General features: G+C 46.7%; 1 protein-coding gene across 1 annotated transcript in view; it reads left to right on the top strand.

Moving 5' to 3' along the window:
* Window positions 1-266: 266 nt before the first annotated feature.
* Window positions 267-19,268, top strand: part of WIF1 (WNT inhibitory factor 1) — a 50,415-nt gene continuing 31,413 nt past the window's right edge. The window contains exons 1-2 of the mRNA XM_038756609.1: window positions 267-438; window positions 6,791-6,930. Coding sequence (XP_038612537.1) covers window positions 297-438; window positions 6,791-6,930 — 282 coding nt within the window. The 5' untranslated portion in view covers window positions 267-296. The remainder of the gene's footprint in view (window positions 439-6,790; window positions 6,931-19,268) is intronic.

Below are 19,268 nucleotides of genomic sequence, written 5' to 3'. Positions count from 1 at the left end.
GTCCTTCCCAAGGCTTAGTCCAGCGGTCCACATGCAGTAAGCGCTCAATAAATAGGACTGAATGGATGAATGAATGAATGAATGAACGGCAGGCCCCCCCCCCCGCCCCCTTGTGGCCTCGCCCCGTTGGTGGCCGTGCGCGCCGGCGCCCCCTAGCGTCCCCCGCGAGAGCGCCCGGGCCGTGGCCGCGCCGCCCCGCGCATCTTCTCCGGTCCTGCCTCCTCCGGGCGTGCGGCCGGTGTCTCCCCCTCTGCCCGTCCCGCCGGTGTCTCTGCCCCCCCCCGGGAGGCCTCGCCATGGGCCTCCTCCGCTCCTCCGCCGCCCTGCACATCTGCGCCGTCCTCCCCTGGCTTCTCCTCCCGCCGCACGGGCTCGGGCAGCCGCCCCCGGGCGGCCTCGACATGTGGATCGATGCTCAGCAAGCCCGGAGCCTCATAGGTAAGGCAGCTCCCCCGCTTTCACGCCCGAGGGCCAGCCCTCCCCTTCCCTCTCCCGCGGGGAGATCCCTCGCCATCCTCACTACCAGCGCTTAGACCAGTGCTCAGCACACTCTTGAACGCCCTCCGTCCAAGCTTCCCCTTCCCTGTCCCGCGGGAGAGCCATCGTCATCACTATACTAGTAATAATGGTACTTAGCTCGTAGAGCAGTGCTCAGCACACTCTTGAACGCCCTCCGTCCAAGCTTCCCCTTCCCTGTCCCGCGGGAGAGCCATCGTCGTCACTATAATAGTAATAATGGTATTTGCCAGTGCTTAGAGCAGTGCTCAGCACATTCTTGAACGCCCTCCGTCCAAGCTTCCCTGTCCCGCGGGAGTGCCATCATCGTCATCACTATAATAGTAATAATGGTATTTGTCAGCGCTTAGAGCAGGGCTCAGCACACTCTTGAACGCCCTCCGTCCAAGCTTCCCCTTCCCTGTCCCGCGGGAGAGCCATCGTCATCACTATAATAGTAATAATGGTACTTGTCAGCGCTTTGAGCAGTGCTCAGCACACTCTTGAACGCCCTCCGTCCAAGCTTAACGCCCTCCGTCCAAGCTTCCCCTTCCCTATCCCGCGGGAGAGCCATAATCACTATAATAGTAATAATGGTATTTGTCAGCGCTTAGAGCAGTGCTCAGCACATCCTTGAACGCCCTCCGTCCAAGCTTCCCCTTCCCTGTCCCGCGGGAGAGCCATCATCACTATAATAGTAATAATGGTACTTGTCAGCGCTTAGAGCAGTGCTCAGCACATCCTTGAACGCCCTCCGTCCAAGCTTCCCCTTCCCTGTCCCGCGGGAGAGCCATCATCACTATAATAGTAATAATGGTACTTGTCAGCGCTTAGAGCAGTGCTCAGCACATCCTTGAACGCCCTCCGTCCAAGCTTCCCTTTCCCTGTCCCGCGGGAGAGCCATCATCACTATAATAGTAATAATGGTATTTGTCAGCGCTTAGAGCAGTGCTCAGTACATTCTTGAACGTCCTCCGTCCAAGCTTCCCTTTCCCTGTCCCGCGGGAGAGCCATCGTCATCACTATAATAGTAATAATGGTATTTATCAGCGCTTAGAGCAGTGCTCAGCACACTCTTGAACGCCCTCCGTCCAAGCTTCCCTTTCCCTGTCCCGCGGGAGAGCCATCATCACTATAATAGTAATAATGGTATTTGTCAGCGCTTAGACCAGTGCTCAGCGCACTCTTGAACGCCCTCCGTCCAAGCTTCCCCTTCCCTGTCCCGCGGGAGAGCCATCATCGTCATCACTATAATAGTAATAATGGTATTTGTCAGCGCTTAGAGCAGTGCTCAGCACACTCTTGAACGCCCTCCTTCCAAGCTTCCCTTTCCCTATCCCGCGGGAGAGCCATCATCACTATAATAGTAATAATGGTATTTGTCAGCGCTTTGAGCAGTGCTCAGCACATTCTTGAACGCCCTCCGTCCAAGCTTCCCCTTCCCTGTCCCGCGGGAGAGCCATCATCGTCATCACCATAATAGTAATAATGGTACTTGTCAGCGCTTAGAGCAGTGCTCAGCACACTGTTGAACGCCCTCCGTCCAAGCTTCCCCTCCCCTGTCCCACGGGAGAGCCATCGTCATCACTATAATAGTAATAATGGTACTTAGCGCTTTGAGCAGTGCTCAGTACATTTTTAATGCCCTCCGTCCAAGCTTCCCCTTCCCTGTCCCGCGGGAGAGCCATCGTCGTCACTATAGTAGTAATAATGGATTTGCCAGCGCTTAGAGCAGTGCTCAGCACATCCTTGAACGCCCTCCGTCCAAGCTTCCCTGTCCCGCGGGAGAACCATCATCGTCATCACTATAATAGTAATAATGGTACTTGTCAGCGCTTTGAGCAGTGCTCAGCACACTCTTGAACGCCCTCCGTCCAAGCTTCCCTTTCCCTGTCCCGCGGGAGAGCCATCGTCATCACTATAATAGTAATAATGGTATTTGTCAGCGCTTAGAGCAGTGCTCAGCACATTCTTGAACGCCCTCCGTCCAAGCTTCCCCTTCTCTGTCCCGCGGGAGAGCCATCATCATCACTATAATAGTAATAATGGTACTTGTCAGCTTTTAGAGCAGTGCTCAGCACACTGTTGAACGCCCTCCGTCCAAGCTTCCCTGTCCCGCGGGAAAGCCATCATCGTCATCACTATAATAGTAATAATGGTACTTGTCAGCGCTTAGAGCAGTGCTCAGCACACTCTTGAACGCCCTCCGTCCAAGCTTCCCCTTCCCTGTCCCGCGGGAGAGCCATCATCACTATAATAGTAATAATGGTACTTGTCAGCGCTTTGAGCAGTGCTCAGCACACTCTTGAACGCCCTCCGTCCAAGCTTCCCTTTCCCTATCCCGCGGGAGAGCCATCATCACTATAATAGTAATAATGGTATTTGTCAGCGCTTAGAGCAGTGCTCTGCACATTCTTGAACGCCCTCCGTCCAAGCTTCCCTGTCCCGCGGGAAAGCCATCATCGTCATCACTATAATAGTAATAATGGTACTTGTCAGCGCTTTGAGCAGTGCTCAGCACACTCTTGAACGCCCTCCGTCCAAGCTTCCCTTTCCCTGTCCCGCGGGAGAGCCATCATCGTCATCACCATAATAGTAATAATGGTATTTGTCAGCGCTTAGAGCAGTGCTCAGCACATCCTTGAACGCCCTCCGTCCAAGCTTCCCTTTCCCTGTCCCGCGGGAGAGCCATCATCACTATAATAGTAATAATGGTATTTGTCAGCGCTTAGAGCAGTGCTCAGCACATCCTTGAACGCCCTCCGTCCAAGCTTCCCTTTCCCTGTCCCGCGGGAGAGCCATCGTCCTCACTATAATAGTAATAATGGTATTTGTCAGCGCTTAGAGCAGTGCTCAGCGCATCCTTGAACGCCCTCCGTCCAAGCTTCCCCTTCCCTGTCCCGCGGGAGAGCCATCATCACTATAATAGTAATAATGGTACTTGTCAGCGCTTTGAGCAGTGCTCAGCACACTCTTGAACGCCCTCCGTCCAAGCTTCCCTTTCCCTATCCCGCGGGAGAGCCATCATCACTATAATAGTAATAATGGTATTTGTCAGCGCTTAGAGCAGTGCTCTGCACATTCTTGAACGCCCTCCGTCCAAGCTTCCCTGTCCCGCGGGAAAGCCATCATCGTCATCACTATAATAGTAATAATGGTACTTGTCAGCGCTTTGAGCAGTGCTCAGCACACTCTTGAACGCCCTCCGTCCAAGCTTCCCTTTCCCTGTCCCGCGGGAGAGCCATCATCGTCATCACCATAATAGTAATAATGGTATTTGTCAGCGCTTAGAGCAGTGCTCAGCACATCCTTGAACGCCCTCCGTCCAAGCTTCCCTTTCCCTGTCCCGCGGGAGAGCCATCATCGTCATCACCATAATAGTAATAATGGTATTTGTCAGCGCTTAGAGCAGTGCTCAGCACATCCTTGAACGCCCTCCGTCCAAGCTTCCCTTTCCCTGTCCCGCGGGAGAGCCATCGTCATCACTATACTAGAAATAATGGTATTTGTCAGCGCTTAGAGCAGTGCTCTGCACATTCTTGAACGCCCTCCGTCCAAGCTTCCCCTTCCCTGTCCCGCGGGAGAGCCATCGTCATCACTATAATAGTAATAATGGTACTTGGCAGCGCCTAGAGCAGTGCTCAGCACACTCTTGAACGCCCTCCGACCAAGCTTCCCTTTCCCTGTCCCGCGGGAGAGCCATTGTCATCACTATAATAGTAATAATGGTATTTGTCAGCGCTTAGAGCAGTGCTCAGTACATTTTTAACGCCCGAGGTCCAAGCTTCCCCTTCTCTGTCCCGCGGTAGAGCCATCATCGTCCTCACTATAATAGTAATAATGGTATTTGTCAGCGCTTAGAGCAGTGCTCAGCACATTCTTGAACGCCCTCCGTCCAAGCTTCCCTTTCCCTGTCCCGCGGGAGAGCCATCATCACTATAATAGTAATAATGGTACTTGTCAGCGCTTAGAGCAGTGCTCAGCACATTCTTGAACGCCCTCCGTCCAAACTTCCCCTTCCCTGTCCCGGGGGAGATCCATCATCATCACCATAATAGTAATAATGGTATTTGTCAGCGCTTAGAACAGTGCTCAGCACATACTTTAACGCCCTCCGTCCAAACTTCCCCTTCCCTGTCACGAGGGAGACCCATCATCATCACTATAATAGTAATAATGGTATTTGTCAGCGCTTAGAGCAGTGCTCAGCACATACTTTAACGCCTAAGGTCCAAGCCTTCCCTTCCCTCATCATCACAATAATAATGGTATTTGTCAGCGCTTAGAGCAGTGCTCAGCACATACTTTAACGCCTAAGGTCCAAGCCTTCCCTTCCCTCATCATCACAATAATAATGGTATTTGTCAGGGCTTAGAGCAGTGCTCAGCATATTCTTTAACGCCCGAGGTCCAAGCTTCCCCTTCCCTGCCCCGGGGGAGATCCATCATCATCATCACAATCAAGCGCTTAGTTCAGTGCTCTGCACACAGTAAGCGCTCAATAAATACGATTGAATGAATAATAGTAATAATGGTATTTGTCAGCGCTTAGAGCAGTGCTCAGCACATACTTTAACGCCCTCCGTCCAAACTTCCCCTTCCCTGTCCCGAGGGAGACCCATCATCATCATCACTATAATCAATCAATCAATCAATCGTATTTGTTGAGCGCTTACTGTGTGCAGAGCACTGTACTAAGCGCTTGGGAAGTACAAGTTGGTAATAATGGTATTTGTCAGCGCTTAGAGCGGTTCTCAGCACATACTTTGACCCACTGTTGGGTGGGGACCGTCTCTATATGCTGCCAACTTGTACTTCCCAAGCGCTTAGTCCAGTGCTCTGCACACAGTAAGCGCTCAATAAATACAATTGAATGAATGAATGAATGAATACTTTAACGCCTAAGGTCCAAGCCTTCCCTTCCCTCATTATCACAATAATAGTAATAATGGTATTTGTCAGCGCTTATATCAGTGCTCAGCACATACTTTAACGAACAAGTTCCAAGCCTTCCCTTCCCTAATCATCACAATTATAATAATAATGGTATTTGTCAGCACTTAGAGCAGTGCTCAGCACATTCTTTAACGCCCTCCTCTCCAAGCCTCCCCTTCCCTGTCCGGGGAGAGATCTCTAATCATCAACAATAGTAATAATGGTATTTGTCAGCGCTTAGAACAGTGCTCAGCACATAGTAAGCGCTTTACAAATGCCATCATCAACATTATTATTAATCGCTCACTATGGGCCCAGCTCTGTCCTAAACGCTGGGAGAGATCCAAGGGAATCAGGTTGTCCCATTTGGGGCCCCCAGTCTTCATCCCCCTTGTACAGACGAGGTAACTGAGGACCAGAGAAATGAAGTGACTTGCCCAAAGTCACCCAGCTGATAAGAGGCAGAGTCGGGATTTGAACCCACGACCTCTGACCATTCCAGGCCCGGGCTCTTGCCACTAAGCCACGCTGCTTCTCTAATTCATTCATTCATTCATTCAGTCGTATTGATTGAGCGCTTACTATGTGCAGGGCACTGTACTAAGCGCTTGGGAGGGGACAAAACGAGAGGAATAATCCCCGGTTCATCCTCTGGGCGCCTTTCAACACTGCTCTCCATCAATCAAGGGCACTTATTGAGCGCTTACTATGTGCAGAGCACTGTACTAAGCGCTTGGGAGAGGACAAATCCGGCGGAATTAGCGGACACGTTCCCTGCCCATAACGAGTCTACAGTCTCCTGAACCTTTCTTTGATCCCTTTCAAAGTGCCAATCCTGGAGAAAGCGTCTTTCGACAAAACTTCCCCTGCTCTCAAACAATCAGTGATACTTATTGAGCGCTTACTATGTATGGAGCACTGTACTAAGCACTTCGGAGAGTTCCATGCAAACAGAAATAGCCGACAAGTTCTCCATCCGGAACAAGCTGACAGTCTACAGTCCTCCTAAACTTTCCTTTTGTCCCCTTTAAAGTCCAGCTCCTGGAAGAAGTATCCTCTAGGATTCCCTTAAATCCTGCAGGTCCTGGAAGAAGTGTCCTCTCTAGGATTCCCTTAAATCCTGCCAGGGAAGTGATCGGGATGTTGTTGAGAGCATTCTGTCACTTCCCACCACCGCTAGATTTTCCCCATCACTCATCCCAGCCACTGCCTCAGGAGACAGGTGTGGGAAGCCCTTATAACTCACTCTTTTATCTTTCCGCCTTTCTGCATCTCTTAATCAGTTTCCTCTCCTTCCCCTTCTCCTCATTTGGTTTTATCCTTTGGGGGTTTTTTGTTTTGTTTTGTTTTGTTTACAACAGGATTTGAGGAAAACATCCTGATCGTTTCAGAGGGGAAAATGGCCCCATTCACTCACGATTTCAGAAAAGCCCAGCAGAGGATGCCCGCTATTCCTGTTAATATCCAGTCCATGAATTTTACCTGGCAAGCCACGGGACAGGTAGGTACCAGGACCCTGAGAAGGAATAGAAAATGACTTTTTATAAGCCTTAAAAGGCCTTTACTCGACATAGAGCATGTATTAAAAAAAAATCCAACAAGGGAGAAGTTATCTGAGTCGTTGAGCAAATAAAGAACGGGGCCTCCTTGATTTTTGGTTACCTTCCAGGATAATCATGACTTTTCCAACAATGCTGAAAGGCCTAAGGCAGCCAGGTTGTTCCCTAAGGTGACCCCCTAAATGAACAACCTTGTTTTCTGGGGGTCCACCTGGAGTCACATTAAAAAAAAAACTTTTGGAAGGTGATCTGCCAATCATATTGATTAAACTTTGGGGGCATTACTTCGCTCAGGTTTTTAAGCATAAAATTTAAATTAATACCAAACTTAATCATCTTAATGCTAGGCATCTCATTATGCCTCTTGTTAATGTGTTGCACCTTTGACCTGTAAGTACATAGCTGGAAGGGACCCAAATTTAAAATCAAAAAGTTTGCCTAATATTGCATACTGGTTTTATAATATTGGTCCCAAAGTGATTATTCCGGAATTTTAAAAATGTAATTAAAATGCATTATATTTCAGAACAAGCATTAGTTAAATTCTCACTTTGGCATATATTAACCCCTAGATATTAACTGCCCAAAGATGCATAAATAAAGTCAGTCTATATAATAACTTTGCATTTTTTAAAAAAGGAAAAGGGATAGTTAAACTCCTATAACTTGGTATAAATTTTTTTGGTAGAAAACTTTTTGTCAGTGGCAAACTGTGATAAACTACTAATTTGATTGAAAATTGTGGAATGATTCACATCTAATGGCTCTTTAAGTGCCCTTATGCTCAGGTACATTTTATATCCAAAAATAATTACGTGGATTTTTTTAAAGAATCGTGAAAATGTTGACTAGCAATTTTAGATCCAATTATCATGTGCCCAGTCTATAAACTAACTAGTAAAACAAAGAATAAAAATACTCAAAGCTGAGAAAGATAAAGGGTTCGAACTGGACTAATTTAGAAAATATCAGGTCGTTTCACATCTGTCCTCTTTTTCCTCTCTTCCTCTGCGTCCACTCTCCTAAAATTCTCTCTTTCAGCTCTTGCTTTTCCTTCAAAGATACAGGTGTCTAACACATCTCTGTCCTACATCAAGCCCTTTCCCTCCTGGATCATCTTCTCCTCTTCAAAGATGTTCTAATAAAAGTGTATTGTTGGTGAATAGTGCCCAAAGTACCCCAGCAATTCAGCTCTTTCCCCTTTATTTCCTTTCTCTTTTAATTGAAATCCACCTACCCATCGTTACATGCAAACAACTTGGAAAAATGTCCCTTTAGATAGTATGAGGAAGAAGAGGAAAGGAAGCTCTCGTTCAATACCCTCCCACCCCACCCACCAAAACCAATCAATAAATAGTATTTCTTGAGGACTTACCAACTTTGGTGAGCACTGTACCAACAAAACAGTAGTTATCTGTCCTGAGATTTCGACATGTACGGTTTTGCTCTGGTTGGGAGTCCAGACCAGATACAGAATTACCTTGCTCTCCTACTGAAAGGCAGATTCTCATAATTTGCTGTAATGCAGATGTAGGAGGCTTTTAAATTGAAAATGGTCAGATTTTAATGAAAGTTCCTGTGGGGCTTGTAGATGTCTGCCGAATTCCTACCTACAGCCAAATGACCATTTGTCCTAGAAAACTGTACACTTCTTCCTTTTTAGTTTAGTACACATTCAAGACACTTGGTCCAAACTTTGAAAGTTGTTAATATTTTTTTTTGAAAGAGTCTTTTTCTTCAATGGGAACAAACTCTGCTCGACTAGAAGGTAGGAAAAAGGATTGGAAATGCTCTGTGGAAAAAGACCAATGCTTCCCAGTATTGCCTTTGCCTCTGTCATTTCCAAAGCACCTCTTGGAAAAATGTCATTTAGAGCCAAAAGCTGGGTCCTTAGGCAGTTTAAGAAGCTGTAAGTTCTCAAGAGAATGGTATCATTTGACCTAAAACACATCTTTCATATCGCACACTCTTGTTCACCTGGCAACCTCTAGAGTGGACTTCCACTGGAAGAAGTCACCTTGCATGGTGCGACTGTCTTTTTCAATCGTATTTATTGAGCGCTTACTGTGTGCAGAGCACTGTACTAAGCGCTTGGGAGGTACAAGTTGGCAACATATAGAGACGGTCCCTACCCAACAGTGGGCTCACAGTCTATTTGTGTATATTTATTTCATTTTGTTAATATGCTTTGTTCCCTTCTAGACTGTGAGCCCGCTGTTGGGTAGGGGCCATCTCTAGATGTTGCCAATTTGGAGTTCCCAAGCGCTTAGTACAGTGCTCTGCATACAGTAAACGCTCAATAAATACGATTGATTGATTGACTGATTAGAAGGGGGAGACAGAGAACAAAACATATTAACAAAATAAAATAAATAGAATAAATATGTCTTTTCCATAATCCCATCATGCACTAAGCCCTAATCCATCCTCTTCTCCCCAAAAACCCTCACCGTCCACTCCTGCCTCCCAAATCTTTCCCTACCCTCAAGATCTTTGCTCTGCCCCAAATGCCAGTGATGAGTGACTTCCTAGCCCAGAGGACTTTTTTAGGTGAGTGAGGCAGGGGAGGAGCAGTGGAAGATTGAAACTTCAAGTCATAATCTGGGCAGGATATTCCTGGAAAGGGCATGTTTTACTAATGCCATAATGGCTCTGGGAGACTCCATTTGCCAACCCTTCCCCTCCTCCCCTTCTCATGGACGTGGCCCATCCAAACTCCTTTTCCTCAACCTCCCCCGTCCTCTCCTGCACTTCCCTATTGCTCTCACCCGACCTCCTGGGAAGTGAGTCAATCAATCAATCAGTCGAGTGAAGCAGAATCAATCAATCCGTGGTATTTGAGCACTTACTGTGTGCTGAGCACCGTACCAAGCCCTTGGGAGAGTATAACAGAGTTGGTCAAAGAAGCAGCGTGGCTCAGTGGAAAGAGCCCGGGCTTTGGAGTCAGAGGTCATGGGTTCGAATCCCGACTCCACCACATGTCTGCTGTGTGACCTTGGGCAAGTCACTTAACTTCTGTGAGCCTCAGTTACCTCATCTGTAAAATGGGGATAAAGACTGTGAGCCCCACGTGGAACAACTTGATCACCTTGTATCCCCCCAGCGCTTAGAACAGTGCTCTGCACATAGTAAGCGCTATTTTAATAAGTGCCATCATTATTATTACAGTGAGCAGAAGACTACCTGCGAGGGCTGCTGGGAAACTCCATCTCTAGTAAATGCCCAGGGGCTAAGTTTGTAGATCTGTCCTGATAGAGAAGGATTCTCTTTTCTGTTTGCAACCCTTTAATGACTGTTAGGTGGCCATTTGGAAAACTATGCTTACCGCTCCCCTCGAAGGTGGGAATAAGAGCCCAGGTTGGTAGCCCATCTCTGTTGCTCACTAATTAGCCACTTTGGAGGGAAATTTCATTTGCCGCCTCAGATGCTCAAGGAAGAACTCCTGGAGCCGGGTGGTTTTTTCGATGCTGCAAGTATTTTCTGCTCCCTTTCCCCTTCGGCCACAAGGAAACCGGGAAGCCGTGAAATCTTTAATGTTTTAGGGTTGGCTTGAACAGGATGCTTGAGTTTGAGGAAGCAGAAGCAGCGTGGCCTAGGGACTAGAGCCCAGAGCCTGGGGGTCAGAGGACGTGGGTTCTAATCCTGGCCCTGCCACTTGTCTGTTGTGTGACCTTGGGCAAGTCGCTTCACTTCTCTGGGCCTTAGTTACCTCATTTGCAAAATGGGGATTAAGATTGTGAGCCCCGTGGGGGACAGTCTTTTAGACTGTGAGCCCAATGTTGGGTAGGGACTGTCTCTATATGTTGCCAGTTTGTACTTCCCAAGCGCTTAGTACAGTGCTCTGCACATAGTAAGCTCTCAATAAATATGATTGATGATGATGATGATGACAAGGTCTGTGTCCAACCTGATCAGCTAATAATAATAATAATAATAATAATAGCATTTATTAAGCACTTACTATGTGCAAAGCACTGTTCTAAGCGCTTGGGAGGTTACAAGGTGATCAGGTTGTCTCACGGGGGCAACCCCAGTGTTTAGAACAGTGCTGGATACATAGTAAGCGCTTATAAATACCATCACTATTATTAGAACTTTTGGCCTTGAGAGTGTGTCCACTGACTTGCCTCCTTATTGGTCCAGAGGGCCACTTGACTGACAGTTGTTGTCCAGGTTTGCCAGGATGCTGGAGTCACCTCTCTTCCCACTGCAAAATTTCTTGGCTTGTGAAAGCTCCGTAGTCGCTCTGTAGGTAAGGATCACGACTCAGGTGACATTCTTCTAGTTTTGTGACACGGCATTAATAGTTTGATCCCCAGTGCCCCCCACTTTCAACCCAACATATCAGCATTGTGCTCTTGAACTGAGTCCTATCCTAGGCAGGTTGAGGTAACAGGAAGCATGTTACACTATAGGAAGACCTCTCTGAAACAAGTCTCAAAGCTCTAGGCAGACAAGGAAGTGATGTAGCAGCACGGCGTAGCAGATAGACCACGGGTCCGGGAGTTCAGAAGGTCACGGGTTCTAATTCCAGCTCCACTACTTGCCTGCTGTGTGACCTTGGACAAGTCACTTCACATCTGTGCCTCAGTTCATCTGCAAAATGCAGATGGAGACTTTGAGCCCCACACGGGACAAGGGACCGTGTCCAACCCAATTTGCTTGTATCCACCCCAGCGCTTAGCACAGTGCCTGGCATGCAGTAAGGGCTTAGCAAATACCACAAGTATCATTATTATTATTATAGTTATTATTATCATGTCTCTTCCTCCCTTCAAAGCCCTACTGAGAGCTCACCTCCTCCAGGAGGCCTTCCCAGACTGAGCCCCCTACTTCCTCTCCCCCTTCTCCCCCTCCCCATCCCCCCGCCTTACTTCCTTCCCCTCCCCACAGCACCTGTATATATGTTTGTATGTATTTACTACTCTATTTAATTTGTACATATTTATTCTATTTATTTTATTTTGTTAATATGTTTTGTTGTCCATCTCCCCCTTCTAGACTGTGAGTCCACTGTTGGGTAGGGACCATCTCTATATGTTGCCGACTTGTACTTCCCAAGTGCTTAGTACAGTGCTCTGCACACAGTAGGCGCTCAATAAATATGATTGAATGAATGAATGAACTTCATCTGTAAAATTAGGATTGAGACTGTGAGTCCCACATGGGACAGGAACTGTGTCCAACCCGCTTTGCTTTTATCTTCCCCAGTGCTTAGTACAGTGCCTGGATTATAGTAAATGCTTAATAAATACCATTATTACTATGTACATGCAGAGGTTTGACGCTACATAGATTGGATGGATCAGATAGGATCCTGTGGGTTCCGCCTCTATGCCCTGGTGTGTTTCTGTTCAAACCTTATTTAATTGAAAGCTCGTCCTCTAGACTGTAAGGTCACTGTGGGCAGGGACTATGTCTCTTATATTGTTATATTGCGCTCTCCCCAAGCGCTTAGTACAGTGCTCCACACACAGTAAGTGCTCAATAAATGTGATCGACTGACTGCCAGCTCCTGGTTTCAGTTGAGAAACAGTGCAGGCTCTTGGAAAGAGCCATGGTCTGGGAGTTAATGTGACCCTGGGCAAATCGCTTAACTTCTCTGTGCCACCGTTTCCTTATGATGATGATGTTGATGGCATTTATTAAGCGCTTACTATATGCAAAGCACTGTTCTAAGCGCTGGGGAGGTTACAAGGTGATCAGGTTGTCCCTTGGGGGCTCACATGTCTTAATCCTCATTTTACAGATGAGGTAACTGAGGCACAGAGAAGTTAAGTGACTTGCCCAAAGTCACACAGCTGACAATTGGCAGAGTTGGAATTTGAACCCATGACCTCTGACTCCAAAGCCCGTGCTCTTTCCACTGAGCCACGCTGCTTATCAATATTCTCCCTTCCCATTAGACATGGGACGAGGATCATTTCCGATCTACTTTCACATTTTATCGATCCCAGTGCTTAGTGTAGTGATTGGCACTGGGTAAGCGCTTAAACACCGTGGGACTTTGCAATTAAGGAGCCTGAAATATCAGACCGAGCCTCCTCCCAGACAGTTGATCAATTCATCACATTTATTGAGCACTTAATGAAAATGGTTTTTGTTAAGCACTTACTATGTGCCAAACACTGTTCTAAGCGCTGAATGTGAGCAGAGCACTGTACTCGCACTTGGGAGAGTACAACACAGCAGAGTTGGTAGACACGCTTCTGCCATAAATGCCACTGACTGATTGCTTTCAAGTCAGTGGAGCTGAGGCTGTTTTATTTCCTCGATTTTGTGATATTTGAACAAGCAAATGAGTTCATTTCGAAGGGCGAGGAAAGAAGGTCAAAACGGTGGAATTCTCTGTTGATGCTCAAGAGGTTAGATGGATCATCATCATCATCATCAATCCTATTTATTGAGCGCTTACTGTGTGCAGAGCACTGTACTAAGCTCTTGGGAAGTACAAGCTGGTAACATATAGAGACAGTCCCTACCAAGCAGTGGGCTCACAGTCTAAAAGGGGGAGACAGAGAACAAAACCAAACATACTAACAAAATAAAATAAATAGAATAGATATGTACAAGTAAAATAAATAAATAAATAGAGTAATAAATATGTACAAACATATATACATACATACAGGTGCTGTGGGGAAGGGAAGGAGGTAAGATGGGTGGATGGATGTACAGCTGTTTCCTGGCCCCCCAAAATTTTTTTTAATAATATTCATTAAGCACTTACTATATGCCAGGCACTGTACTAAGCACTGGGGTAGATACCAGTTAATCAGGTTGCACACAGTCCCTGTCCCACTTAGGCCTCACAGTCTTAGTCCCCATTTAACAGATGAGATAACTGAGGCCCAGAGAAGTGACTTGACCAAGGTCACACAGCAGACAAGAGGCAGAGCTGGAACTACAACACAGGTCCTTATGACTCCCGGGCCCTTGCTGTAGCCGCTAAGCCACGATGCTTCTGAATTAGCCCCGTGCTGTTGTTCCGAGCTGAATCCTGCCTTTTCTTGCCGGGGTCACACGGGTCTGCGTGAAGAAAATCTATTCCAGGAGGTGGGAAGTCCACGCCGAGAAATAAAGCAGCCGTAACGCCCTTGGGCAATAGGAGAACTAACTGTAGAAGTAATGTTGGAATCACGCTTCAGTCCTTATAAATGGCGAGCAATACAGGAGCAATATCCATTCTGAGGAAAATCAGTCAATCGATCGTTCGTACTGAGTGCTTACTATGTGCAGAGCACTGAACTAAGCTCCTGGGAGAGTATAATAGTGCGGAATTAGAGGACACGTTCCTTGCCCGTAACGAGATTACAGTCTAGAAGGAAATCTGGATAATGTTAGAAACTCCTTCTCGAGTCCTTTAACTCCATAACAGCTTGGCCTAGTGGAAAGAGCACAGGACCAGGAGGAGTCAGAGGACCTGGGTTCTAAATCCGGCTCTGCCACTTGTCTGCTGTGTGACCTCGGGCAAGTCACTTCACTTCTCTAGGTCTCAGTTCTGTAAAATGGGTATTCATTCCTACTCCCTCCCACTTAGACCGTAAGCCCCATGTGGGACTGTTCCCGACCTGATGAGTTTATATCTGTCCCAACGCTTCGAACAGTGCTCAACCCCAAGTATGCACTTACCAAATATCATCGTTATCATTATTACTATTACAGCATCGATAATCCTGAGAAGGAGAAAGGTTTCAACCGTTAGAGATGAGCTACAAAGGGGTCTTGCCACATCTGGTTCCACAGTAATTTATGTGGCATATCTGTGGGTAAGGCACATTCATAAAGTGACGAGAGGAAATTACGCGGAGAACAAGAAAATCTGTCTCAGGAAGATCAAATTTACAGCTTCACCTCTCAACAAGTGGTCCAGGGGTCCTCTCGCATGTTCTGAGGCGGAGAGAACTGTTTTGAAAGCTCTCCCCCTTTTTTTCCCTCCTTTGACAAAATCAAAGCAAAACAACCGAGGGTGAATTTTAATTCAAATGCCTCCCCTTAATCTTCAAAGGAATTGCCAAACACCGTTAAACACCTCATTCCAACCTTGAAGTTATGGCAACACTTATTATTTTTTAAATTGCTTAATGCGTACTGTGCATGTTCTCCTCCCCCCGCACCCACCAACCCCCCAATGGAATTACGGCCGTTTTAGATGTTTCGGCCTCTGCAGTTGCGTAACTTGGCACTCCTGGGGTTTATATTAGTACCTTTGCTGCGGTTATATGTCACCAAACATAGGAAATGCCTCATTTTCTGACCTTTGTACCGCAATTTCAAAGCGGGAATGCGATTATGTTTACATACTGCGGACAGGACATTTTGAAAGGCGGCTCTCCTATCAAAAGCGCGGCTAAAAAAAAACCTCTATTGAGATTCTGTTCCACTGTGGTATTTTGCATCACGGTGTCGTAGACGTGCCACTGGGAATCAGTGCCGGGGAGAGCCCGGAGTCCCACTTCATTTGCTAAAACGGCATGTGCCAGACATCTGTCGTATCTGCTGATAGAAAACAGGAGTAGTTCTCAAGCGGCTGCCAGAAAGAAAGGTTTTATTGGTTAACCTCGATGAGTTACAAGGCACCTTGTAAGCTACATCTGGTTCCCTAGTAATTTACATGGCCTAAAATGCAAACTACACAATTACTCTTTTACGCAGGGAGGGAGAATTACAGAAAAAGAGCCCTGCTTGTTATTTTAGGGGTTTGCCCTTTGACTCTAGCCGAATTGCTTCAGTAGATGAAATAGAAAAAGGGAAGGTGAATTGCAGGAATAATAACAATAATAATAATAACAGTGGTACTTGTTAAACTCTTGTTAAATGGTTCTATGTGCCAGGCACTGCCCTTCAACACTGGGGTAGATACAAGTTAATCAGGTTGGACACAGTCCCCGTCCCACATGGGGCTCACATTCTCAATCCCCATTTGACAGATGAGGGAACTGAGGCACAGAAAAGTGATTTGCCCAACTTCTCACGGCAGACATGTGGAGGAGTTGGGATTAGAACTCAGGTCCTTCCGACTCCGAGGCCTGGGCTCCATCCTCTAAGCCTTATTGCTTCTAGGGAAAGGGAAGACTATTGGGGTAGCTGGGGGAATCATTGGTTGGGACTGTTCCTCATTTTCTATGTTTGGGAAATGCTGCCTATTATACTCAATTGTATTGCACTCTCCCAAGTGCTTAGCACAATGCCACGTGTTTTATTTTGTTGTCTGTCTTCCCCTTCTAGACTGTGAGGCCATTGTTGGGTAGGGACCGTCTCTATATGTTGCCGACTTGTACTTCTCAAGTGCTAGTGCAGTGCTCTGCACACAGTAAGCGCTGAATAAATACGATTAAATGAATGAAACGCTCTGCACCCAGTAAGCGCTCAATAAGTACCACTGATTGATTGACAGGGTGATTGGGAACTGAGCGTTTCCCTACGGAGTAGGCTGGGTTTGGGAAACGTTGTGATCAAGGCTACCTGATGAGCATGGGACTTCATGCTCGTTCTCCCCCCTTTTTAGAGTGTGAGTCCCATGACGGACAAGGGACTGTGTCCAACCGGATTATTTTGTATCTACCTCAGTGCTTAGTACAGTGGTTGGCACCCAGTAAACCCTTAAATACCTTTAATGTTATTGTTGCTGTGAAATAAATATCCCCTGGGCCTGGATTTTAGAGGGCAGCTTGTTTGGAAAGTAGTACCTCGGTCCTGTCTGCTCTCGCCTCTCCTCCTTTCCTGACCCCTATTTCTGGGGAGGTATCATTTAAGCAGAATTGCAACCTCAGGAGATTATCTGGGGTGGGGAGTCAGTCAGTCAACTGTATTTATTAAGCGCTTACTGTGTGCAGAGCACTGTACTAAGCGCTTGGGAGAGTATGGCATAACAATATAACAGAAGCATTCCCTGCCCACTACGAGCTTACAGTCCACGGGGAGAGACAGGCACCAATATTAATAAATTACAGATATATACATAAATGCTGTGGGAATGGGAAGCGGGATGAATAAAGGGAGCAAGTCCAGGCACCAATATAAATAAATTGCAGATATGTACATAAATGCTGTGGGAATGGGAAGGGGGTTGAATAAAGGGAAGCAAGTCAGGGTCATGCAGAAGGGAGTGGGAGAAGAGGAAAGGAGGGGTTAGGGAAGGCTTCTTGGAGGAGAAGCGCTTTCAATAAGGCTTTGAATGGGGGAAGAGGAATTGTCTGTCAGATTTGTGGAGGGAGGGCGTTCCAAGCCAGAGGCAGGATGTGGGCGAGGGGTTGGCAAGATAGATGAGATGGAGGTACAGTGAGAAGGTTGGTACTAGAGGAAAGAAGTGTGCGGGCTGGTGGTAGTAGGAGAGTAATGAGGTGAGGCAGGAGTGGATAAGGTGATTGAGTGCTTTAAAGCCGACAGGGAGGAGTTTCTGTTTGATGTGGAGGTGGATGGGCAACTATTGGAGGTTTTTGAGAAGTCAGGAGGTCGGGGCAGCTATGGTGCCACTCCCAGGACCACTGCCTGGCCTCAAACTGAGCCAGCCTGTGGCCAACAGCAGCAAAGCACACAGCTCGCAGGACGTGGCAGAGATGGAAGACGACTTCTACAAGGACGGTGTGCTTCGCTGACATTGCTTTGGAATTCAAAGCCTTGAACATACTATCTTGTATTTATGGAGTAACAAAGCAGCGTGGCCTAGTGGGTCTGGGAGTCGGACGGACTCGGGTTCTAATTCCGACTCTGTCACTCGTCAGCTGTGTGACTGGGGCAAAGTCACTTAACTTCTCTGCGCCTCGGTTACCTCAGCTGCAAAATGGGGATTGAGACTGGGAGCCCATGTGGGGACAGGGACTGGGTCCAACCTGATTTACTTGTATCCGCCCCGGCGCTTAGAACAGTGCCTTTCATTCATTCATTCAATCGAATTTCTTGGGCACTTTCTGTTTACAGAGCACTGTACTAAGCACTTGGGAGGGTAAGATATAACAATATGCACTTAGTAAGCACTTAACAAATGCCACAGGTATTTGACAACCAATTAGGTGCCTTCCCCTTCACACCCAGGGATGAAAATGTCTGAAACTTCTTGACAGTTCAGTTCTATCGTCACTTTCCTCTCTTCTCCCACCATTCCCTCATTGACATTTAACCTGACAGATCCCCAGGAAGGAATTACATTCCACTAGCTACTGGGAGGGTCTGTTGAGTGCGTTTCTTAAGCTTCATTTTTTTTTTTCAAAGCCTTTTGAAGTTGTTCGTCGGACTCAACAGATTGGACTGGAAGCGTGTGGTTGATGTGGCAATGGCCAGTAGCTTCCTCAACAGATTCCTTCAACAGCTGCTGAAATTGAATTGGGGGTGGGACCACTAACAGCATGGCCCAGAGGAAGGAGCTCAGGCCTGGAAATCAGAGGATGTGGGTTCTAATCCTGCCTCGTGGCCTTGGGCAAGTCACTTCACTTCTCTGTGGCTAAGTTACCTCATCTGTCAAATGGGGATTAATACTGTGAGCCCCATGTGGGAAAAGCACTGTGCCTGACCTGATTACCTTGTATCTATCCCAGTGCTTAGACCAGTGTTTGGCACATAGTAACGCTTAACAAATACCATATTTTATTATTATTATTCCCCATTAGAGATGGAGAATGGAAAGTTCCTTTGTCTCTGAGCCATTTCTGTCCAACCAGCCTGGTTGGGATCTCTCTGGTGGATAGTGTCTCCGAGAAGTGTCAAGCAATATCAATCAGTGCTGTGTGCAGAACGCTGTGCTAAACTCTTGGCAGAATACATGTATCCATTTGTTGTTCACGTCCTTACTCAGAGCTGACATTCCTTGGTCAAATGGTGATGCTATGATATTAATAATAATAATAATAATAACTATATTTGTTATATTTGTTAAGTACTTACTACAATAATAATAATAATGATGATGGCATTTATTATCATCAATCGTATTTATTGAGCGCTTACTGTGTGCAGAGCACTGTACTAAGTGCTTTATTAGTACTATTATTATTATTATTTAGTACTATTAGTACTATTATTACTAGTATTATTTAGTACTATTAGTACTATTATTTATTAAGCACTTACTATGTGCAAAGCACTGTTCTAAGCACTGGGGAGGTTACAAGGTGATCAGGTTGTCCCATGGGGGGCTCACAGGTCTTAATCCCCATTTTATAGATGAGGTAACTGAGGTGCAGAGGAGTTAAGTGACTTGCCCAAAGTCACACAGCTGACAATTGGCAGAGCTGGGATTTGAACCCACGACCTCTGACTCCAAAGCCCGGGCTCTTTTCCACTG

The sequence above is a fragment of the Tachyglossus aculeatus genome, chromosome 14, assembly GCF_015852505.1.
Source record: "Tachyglossus aculeatus isolate mTacAcu1 chromosome 14, mTacAcu1.pri, whole genome shotgun sequence".
In the NCBI taxonomy this organism is placed as follows: Eukaryota; Metazoa; Chordata; class Mammalia; order Monotremata; family Tachyglossidae; genus Tachyglossus; species Tachyglossus aculeatus.
The sequence above is the reverse complement of the archived record's forward strand: the minus strand, read 5'-3'. Positions and strand labels throughout refer to the sequence as shown.